General features: G+C 34.9%; 1 protein-coding gene across 1 annotated transcript; it reads right to left on the reverse strand.

Moving 5' to 3' along the window:
• Positions 1–994: 994 nt before the first annotated feature.
• Positions 995–1,957, reverse strand: LOC146746202 (galactosylceramide sulfotransferase-like). Its single transcript, XM_085498207.1, has one exon. It carries the CDS (start codon positions 1,955–1,957, stop codon positions 995–997), a length of 963 nt encoding a protein of 320 aa, XP_085354333.1.
• Between the last annotated feature and the right edge of the window lie 8,048 nt (positions 1,958–10,005).

Below are 10,005 nucleotides of genomic sequence, written 5' to 3' on the forward strand. Positions count from 1 at the left end.
TTTTGTTTTTTTTAATAATGAAAATGATATATGAACAATAATCGCAGAGTTTTCTATATTGTGTGGAATTTATACTGATAAAATGCCAATGAAACAAGACTAATACCAGACCCTGTGTATTTCTGAAAACATCACCACTTGGTGGCGCTGTACATGTATATAGAGGGCGCTAGTCGCTTCACCATGTGCAAAAAAATGTTTAGCTGACTAAATATGATAAGTGTGGTAAGTGTGATAAATATGTGGATATATTGACCATTATTATCCCATATGCATTTGTATATGTACGTCTTAATGCATCAATCAAATGGCTTAATATTTCCATTATATGGGCAATATCAATGCCTGAAAAATTCAACTTTCCCTTTGTCCGATTTTGGTAGACTTTTGATATGTTGTTTATAGATGTCTATTGATGCTAAATCTGCAAAGAAACTTTCTGTTGCAAATTTGTCCGGGTTGACCTAAAAATCAAATGAGATTAACTGGACTAATAGCTTTCAAATGACATCGGCTTCACATGGTCGACGGACTTCTGACGTCAGCAATGACGTCACCATGTATATGACGTCGTCATGCGTGTTGCAGTGATCTGTTGCAGATGCAGATTTATATTTCATTCATTGTTTTTAAAATATTGTTGCTATACTGTGAAACATTTCAATGGCAATTAGAGGTTATTACATGGTTGGATATCTGCGGTAGGTAAAATTAGTGTTAAAAAACAAAAAATCTTCAACATGCTCTAAAAAAAATTGCCCAACGGTTTAGGTCTTGGGTTTTTTTTTGGTCATTCTCAATGACCTTAGCCAACGTTTGAAACACAATTCGCTAATGTACTGTTTTATTCCACGTCAAACCCTAAATCCACTTGACTAAGGCACATTTGTTACTCCCAACCACGTTATAGATATAGTTTTCGTTTAGTATAGTTTTATTATTTGCGCCAAGTTTTAAGTTTGACACTTTAAAAATATAGTACAAGTTTGTTTTTTTAATTTTGACAGAACCTGTTAAATTGAATTTTTGCAATTTGTTTCTTGTACATCGCAGGACCCCTGCGGATATTTGTACAAAACTCGGTGTCTTCCTTGTCTTGACATACTGCAGATTTGGCAGCACGATATAACCGCAAATCTTCAGTGAAGTTTCCATCATATTTGTCAATTTTATCCCAAAGTGTTCGATTGAAATAATTATACATTCGTATGTCTTCTACCATTCCCGCGGCGAGTACATTTTCCATATCTTTCGTTATGTTTAGTTTCTTTCTAGCAGCTACTTTTTGTGAATAGTACATTACATCATCTATTGTCCAGCACATCATCTTTTTCAAGAGAACCAATGATTCGTCCATGTATTCTGTAATCATCACGAGGGCGAATTGTTTATCTAGTTCTTTTAGTGTACTTTTGAAATTGGTGTAATTGCCATTATTTTCAACGTGGTATCCTAACCAGTGTAGTTGTCGATACCTCACTGCACGTTTCGCTTTATTTTTGTAACTTTCATCTGTAAGAAATGTTTCGAATGGATTGCTGCTGTTTTGGAGACCATGGCGGACGTGTAGTTTGAAGTAATAGAAATATGATTCAAACTGACGATATGGGGAACGAACAATGGTGATGAACTTGGCATTTGGAATAAAATTATTTAATACGCTGTAGTTATAGTTTCCAATGTGGTTCGAAATGTAATTATATCCGGGAAATGGCTTCGTACAGTTATAATTAGTAGCTAAGACTTCTGACTCTCGAATTCGGAGAAATACATCAGATGGAGGATCAGGGAGCGCAGCAGTCAGATTGTGCTGAAATCCATATCTGTAGAGAATGCTTGCAACAGTGCTGCCACCTGTCTTTGCTGTCTTAACAAATATAAAATTAACTTTTGGCTCACATCTGCTGTATTCTTTTGCTGTATTATCTTGATTTAGCATTCTCTGAACATAAACCATACTAGTTTCCCATCTAATAAAAAAGGAAATTATATATAGTTAAATAAATACTATTCTCAGTTAAAATGAAATACAAATATTGTATTTCAACCAAAACCTCATTTTATTTTTTTGGCATCACCTCGACCACCTTAATTTGTGGTGGCTATGTTCATACATCTTTACCAGGGTCTTTAGGCCGTGCACTCTGTACAATTATTCCAGGATCAATTATGTTTTAGATGAAAAATAACCCAAAATCAACAAATGGGGAGTAAAATATGACGAATTAAAAACAAACGGCGTTGGTCTCAGATTTTGTTAATTCTTCGGATTTTAATGAAAAAAATATTGATAATATGAGGATGAATATTTTCTTCTTCTTGAGAAGATGATGGCATACTTGGAGTCAATTTCGAACAATTGTGTAGTCCATAGTAACATTATTTGTCATCTCTCATATATCTAGTCACATGAAAGGAATAAATAACCCTGACGCTTCCCTCCACTACAATGTCATCCGAATTTAGATCAACTTTGCATACCGAAATGCAAAATACGGTCTAAATACGGATATATTTTGCAAACTCGGTGACAATGTGAAGCTGTCAGGATTGCGTCCTTTTTAATCGCTGGTAGCATCAGTAAAGTGGATCTGCCCAAAACCTCGGAAACATGAAGAGATTTACACCTCGTAAACCACAAAATCTTCGAACGTTAGAAAATTAAAAACAAACAATCATTGTATTGCGCTCGTATTGTATTATATATTTCCAACTATAATAAAATTAAATTTCTTAAAAATCGTCTTTACGGGCATTGTTTGGATGAATTACAACGGGATAGTGATATCTTTTTGTTGGAGGCGCTAGATTCGGGGGAAATAATGTAATATTTCGACAACTTCTCTTTCAACGCAAAATCAAAAGTTACCTCAAGATAACGCTATAATATCAAATCGTGTAAATTTTGTAATATGTATATTCTAACATTCTTTACACAAATAAAGGCGCTTAAGTTTATTGCAACTGCATAGCCTATTGATATTAAATAGACAGATTCGTGAAGCAATATGTATTGACTTCTGTTGCGTATATTACAGTTTACATATCACTTAAAAGAGTGAACATGTCAATTGAAACATGAACTGCAAAATGCATTTGATTGGTTGCAAGTAGATATTATTCCGAGACACGTGTATGGCCGAATTTTCAGTTACGCGTAAATTACCGTACACATTAGTAGAAATCTTCATTTTTCATTTTCTCCCTATAACCACGGACACTGTTGAAGTTGAATTAAACTCCAATTAAATAGCTACCCTATATATAAGTTAACTTGACATGTTGTCAGTGGTATGTGATCACTATGTTAAACTTGCATTTGTGTGCACGAGTATGCGTGTATTTGTGTTCGTATTGTAAATACGAAACTAGTTACAGCAAGTACTAAGAAATTTGGTTTGCATGTTCCTCGAGCGGTTCACAATACCATAACACATTAGGAGTCAAAGTTACAGTTGGAGATTATTTATGTTTCTTAGATATCTGCGGTAGACTTGGCAAACGTGTTTTCGGGGTCAAAATGGCAAGGTTACATAATAGAGCCACAAGAGGGAATAGCTAAGAACTTCAAATCCGCAGATCTGAACTATGTAATATACATACAAGGACAATAGCCAGTACCATAACAAATAAGCAATTCACGAGACAATGTTTAATGGGTCACAGTGTGAGTTCATTTATGTGTGTTATATAACTATAGGGCCTAAAAACGTGGCAGAAATGTTCTACGTCAAAGTATGTTTTTGCATGTTCTGTACTAGGATGTAATTAATGTAATGTGTACGTTAGATGCACACGTCAAAACCAATGAATTTTGCAGACTACTTTCAAAAGCTTTATATATTTTATGATAAGCAAACATATGGTTCACCTTTTTTTCACATGTTTATTTATCATTTTATCCAGTATGTATTTAGTAAGAACAGAGGTCGTGTCATTTGTCACAACAAACTAAATTAAAATAATTTACTGCTAATTTAAACCAACAATGTGTCAGACTGAAAATAACTTTTTAGCTTTTGCTTTCATTTTAAGTATTAAAAACACTGCATTTTTGTGGTCACAATATATAAAGTAATCAACAAAGTAATTTACTTTAAAAGGCAATATACACCTAATTAATGACACCACTTAAATGAGTTACTGACATTGCATTGCGTCAACTATTTTCTCAACAAAATTCAGTATACATACGGAATTCTTAATTAGAAACAAACAACCAACTCTCAGTCACATTGTGTTTGACCCAATATAAAACTGTAAATGAGAGAAACCACATTCAAGTTTTCTATGCAACAATCATCGATGTTTAATACAACTATATACATATCAGCCGATAAATAATAGTTGAGACTGCTCGTGCATAAACGGCGTCATAGTGTCCAATAACTCCGGCCGTTTGCATGAACGGAGTAGTTTAAACTTGTTTTTATGTAGGATACTGCTCATTTATTCTTTCCATGACTTTGTTAGTATTACTTAAGTTTCTTAATGGCTTATCTGATGAATCAGTTGAAAAAAATAACCAATATGTGGATTCTTGTTGAAGAGTTCAACGTAAAATGCTTGCAACACTACATGTGCCGGCCCAGTTGACATCTGGTTACACAGAATGTAGGGGCATGGTATATAACTATTACGCATAAATATACAATACCTGTAATATATCGCCGTTAATGCCAACAACGAGAATAGAGGTACCACCAGCATATATCGCCTTACCACCATCGTTGTCCACGTGAAGAGTAATGACGACAGCCTGTACTTATATACAGTATTATGCACACATCAAATACAAGCGCACAAAGCACAAGAGATTAAGGAAAGAGATATCCCAACCATATATGTGCAAGCTTTATTTTTTAAGCACATGAATGTCAAAATGTTTCATGAAGTACACAAAAAAGACGCCAATCACGACAATGTATACAAGTAAACCAAATGAATGAAATCAGCTTCTGATGACCCAGAATTGGAATGTACCTACAAATACAAACCAGTTCTATGCAACTCTTACATTCATTGATGATTCTGGTGAAGCAAAAACAAAGTCATATATTAATGTTAATAACAATGTGCTGTCACATTTAATGACAAGTGTGACATTAGGTATAATGGTAACCCTGTATTTCAGAAGTTTATATAGCTTGGTTACTCCAGATGGTGAATGTCAATTCAAAGATGAGCTGTATACACTTAACTTTGAAGTGGTACATGATTAAGTCTGCACTATCTGGTGTACTGCAAATATATTAATCAACAAGAATGTCAGAAATGTCGTAAACAAAGTATCAAAAGAACATATACAAAAATAAATATACTAAATACCGTGATGTATTCTAAGAATGTTGTTAGAATTTGTCTACCTGGAGAGTATGATACATATATTTACATGCGTATATGAATACACACTATTACCTAGGTATGACCTCAGCCTGTGGTGATATGCATTTTATACTTTTCATAATTCAATTAATGTGACACTAGCTGATACTCTTGATTATTGCATTTCAAACTTCAAATTTCAGACAATTGCAGATGAATGTGTTTAGTATTTCTAAAAAAATTCAAATGTTTTATGCCGTTTTTCTCTTAGAAAATACAAGTCATTAAAAGTCACATAACCACACTATACATCTTGTTTCTGATCTAAATTACACATAAGTTGTACTAGATGCCATGAAAATATTCAAATCTGGTTTAATTTCAATCCAATATGGCTGTCAAACCAATTAACCAATCAAAATTCTGAAGGTTTTTCGCAATCGACTTGACAAGAAAATAAGCAGGAGAAGAAGTAGATGCAGACGTTGTCAGCGTGGCACAAGCTATCAAATTCAGGATTTAGTCGCACTGTGTATTATAAGGCAATATAATTTGTATGTACAGCGACTTCTCAAAAAAAAGTTGAAAAGTTTGAAATCATCATGATGCGTGTACTGCAAGAAGATGGGCCATAGACCAATAGTAATAAATGCCTATGTTAGAAATACTGATCTCCAGTGCAAGTCTGCAACGTCACACAAGGGAATGTTTAAACAAAGCAGTAGATACATCTTTTAGCCATAACTTTCGTCCATATGGGTTTAGAATATTTCAACAATATGGCCGACGAGTAGAAACTCAAATTGCAGCTAGTGTTCCTAAACAAATGGTACACATTCATGTGTTGTATTATCCACAAAACATTGTGTATGGTAAACATGTCTTTATGTTGTGGACAATGTGGATTTTGCTATGACAGCCCAAGTGGGAGCAGAACTCGCATGCAACTGCCATGACACTCTATCAGAAAAGAATTGAATTAAAAGCTCCTAGGTTTAGCTGAGACTCGTACAATCAAAGATTTTCCTCAAACTAAAACTCACCTCATATATTGTATAAAACCTTCTATCCTGCCCAACATGCTGGCAACTTTAGGGGAGACTAATACTATATTTACTTTGTCTGGATATTAAGTGATGTTGTGCCAGTAATGCATGATAATATTAGAGATTCCCCATCCTTCAAACGAATGAAATACTTGGTAACAATCCTAACGCAGGCACAACGAATCAAAACAAAAGATTTACTTCCATCATATCACTTGATATGGGACTTTACAGGCGACTTCATGACTTGGGCAACTAGTGTCTTCGCCATCATATTGTGATGGCAGAATTATGTTCCGTTGGTACCTTTATTGAGAATAGTGGAATTGACTCGTGTTGGATTAAAGCTGATCTATATGGAATTGCCACCATGAAGGTGATCATCAATGCAAACTATGTTGCACTAAATTAAACAGCACACATTGTGAAACATCAAACCTTATTTACATTGTGGCAAAAGACATACATTGAAAACCCAGCATTCAAAGATGGAAGTGCTAGAGATATGCCGAATTACAAGTTGTCAATGTCATCTAATCAGTATTAGTGATGGGGAAAATGAGTGAGTTTTACAAATTCATAGGAAATGAGCCTTTGTTTCGTGTTATGCTTCAGTATATGCACATTGTTTTGGAAATGATGCTATTTGACCGTGAAGTGCATACTGGGGACCCAAAGCTGCATTTGAGTTCTCTTCAAATTATTACATGATTGTTTCAACTATGCCCAAGTGATTCATGATACCTACAAGAAACGAAGTCCATCAACAAGTCTGACCCGGAACTTTATGGAAGAATGCAGAGGTAGCATACAGTGTCATTGGTGATGATCATTCACTTGAGCAAGTTAACAGATTTGTGAAAGTATCTGGTGCATTAGTGTACATAACACTAAACCACTCTTCATGTACCAAGTTTTTCTTGGTCTCTCCTAAGCTTGGCAGACTAACTACATATTTCTCTGGGCGAACACAACACCATGCCCTTTTTCTTTTCAGCTGTACTCAGAATTGTAATATTGAAGGTCTAATTGCAACTAAAATTGTACAATTCATTTTGCAGCAGAGAGTGATGAGTTACTTACTCTCACATAACTGATTTCATTACTAGATTAAGTTAACGAGAATCTCCGTAGACAAAGCAGGATCGGTCATAGGTCTGTGTCAGAGCAGATTCAGAAGGGATATAGCGATGTGTGGTCTCCAATGAAGGAACAGAGCCTTTCTACTTCACTAAGTTAAGTTATCTGCGAAGGATTATGTGTTTGAACTCAAATGAGATAAGGCTCTGTTTGCCTGTTTACTTGTCAAGGCCTTAGATCAACCTGAAGTTGCTATTGGCAAACACGAATTGTCTGTTGTTCCAATGTCTATGTTTGCGGCTGATAGAATCATATTTCAATGTTAGACAAACCATGACAGACAGTTGATAGATATAATACAATCTGAAAATAAAGAGAATAACACAACACCAAAGAACGTATCTCTGGTAGATGCAATGGCAAAAACGGATGCAATAAAAATTATTATGAAATTATAATTAACGAATTATAATGAAATAAGAATGATTATTGACTAATATCATATATCCAAATCATTGAAAACAGAAATTCAAATAAAGAGACAGGGGGGTCACCAACAATGTTTTACCATGACACCGACTCACCAATCATTTCCGAGCTATCCATGAAGAAATTGCCATCACACACAAATACAGTGATGATTAACTAAATATCTTGCAGATAAGATACTGATAACTGTCCAGTAAAATCACTGTATCATTGTGGCAGTTCGAAACCAGTGCAAAGGTACACACAGTGATAAGACATACCTGAACAGTAAACAAGAAGATGTGGATATAAAGATCTTACTATACGCAATTGATGCAACAAAGTCCATGGAAATGAGTATCCATATGCATTCTTCAATGTATTTGGTCTTTTGCTAAGGCAGTACCATTTCTTGTGTAAAAACACTTTAATGTGACCAAGACTAGGGCTCGAGCTAACAACTGCACTACCCAGTTTCCATGCGCTCAGTGGTGCTTATAACACTAGTAGATTTGCAGAGAAAAGAGAAGACACTTGCTGGAAAGCCTTTCGAGATTCTGGCGATGAATTATTAGAAGCAATGGCCAGTCTTGGTATAAGTGTGTAAGTAACAGATGTAACTTTGATGACATAGAACAATTCGTCTGTAAGCTCTACCTTTCCAACACACACATATCGAAGATAGATGACTTGCAGTCGTTACTATTTAAGAAGTACAGGCGGGGAAGTGAGGATATGACTAAACTCAATCTACATTTTGGGATAAATAGTTGTTGATGCTAAAACATATAGTTTCGATAATATTATTCAATTACAGTATGTACTCCGTCACAATATTATTTTCTTAGTGTTCAACTATGCTTTAGTGAACGAATGAATAAGTAACCAAGTCTGTTTCAAGTTATTTACTAACTGCATACCTATTTTAATTGTGATCTCTGATTTTGCATGATGTACTCGTATTAGTAATTTGATTTATTATAGTAAAAATGTGTTTTGTTGACAAATACTACAGAATATTGATTTTTAGTACTAAAGGCCAACACAATTGATATGATTTCTCATGTTAAAAATAAAAGTTGACACTTGAACTGGTAAAATTTGATATTTAAATTTTTTCATTTTAGACTTTTCTTGTAAAATAGCGGCAATTTTGTGCCAACAATCTGTCATTGTTCTTTGATATGTATCCTACATTTATAAACCAATCCAGCATCAAAACCACTTGATTACTATATGGCTACTTTGACTAAGCTGCTATGTCTAGATTTTGTAGGAGAACGTCTCATTATAATATTCAAGCATTTCTTTGGCAGATATCATGATACATCATCTACGTCACATTGTAAGGCCTGATTATCGCTAATTATATGGGCACCCACAGAACTCACACTGGACAGGGGTTCTCTCACTGCTAGTATCGGGTAGACACGACAATATTACTTGAAATGAAATACACATACACCAAAATATCGTGTTAAAGCTTCTGGTTTTAGTACCTCTCAAAATAATAACAAGAAATAAAGCACAGAAAAATACAATGAATACAATCACTAAACTAGAGGAATGCTTAGTGAAGTGTGCATCTGTGATAACTCATAGTTCCAGGATGTAGAAATGAACGACAGTCAATAGCTTCTGTGACAGAACAATGAAGAAATACAGGAGTCTTGCTTGCAGAGGAACGTTGTTATTCTGGAGGGCACCGCTGAAAGCAGCAGATTGCAGAGCAGTTCATACAAGTCTCACAGAATGATGGTTGAAGCCTGTATTACGTGTCTCACAATATCGTAGCAGCAACACACAGGATACTAAGTTGAAATGATGGACCCCCAACTGTCTTCAGTCTGTCCAATTTATAGGAATAAATGGCCCAGATTCAGTAACACCACATGAGCCAATCAGAATGTAACCTTTCTAGCAGCTGTGTCACGTAGGCAACTCAGTATATCATAATAATGTGTTGTTATTTAAATAACAGCACACCTAGTAGATTCAAACTGTCATTCCAGAGTTGAAAACAAGTATTACCTGTTAATCACATTTATGACAGTTATCACATGGCAATGCACACCGTCTATTCCAA

The sequence above is a fragment of the Saccoglossus kowalevskii genome, chromosome 4 (genome assembly GCF_978046115.1).
Source record: "Saccoglossus kowalevskii chromosome 4, keSacKowa6.1, whole genome shotgun sequence".
In the NCBI taxonomy this organism is placed as follows: domain Eukaryota; kingdom Metazoa; phylum Hemichordata; class Enteropneusta; family Harrimaniidae; genus Saccoglossus; species Saccoglossus kowalevskii.

Excerpts from the sequence above, each read along its gene's own strand:
- LOC146746202 (XM_085498207.1), bottom strand. The coding sequence starts at position 1,957 with ATGGTTTATGTTCAGAGAATGCTAAATCAAGATAATACAGCAAAAGAA.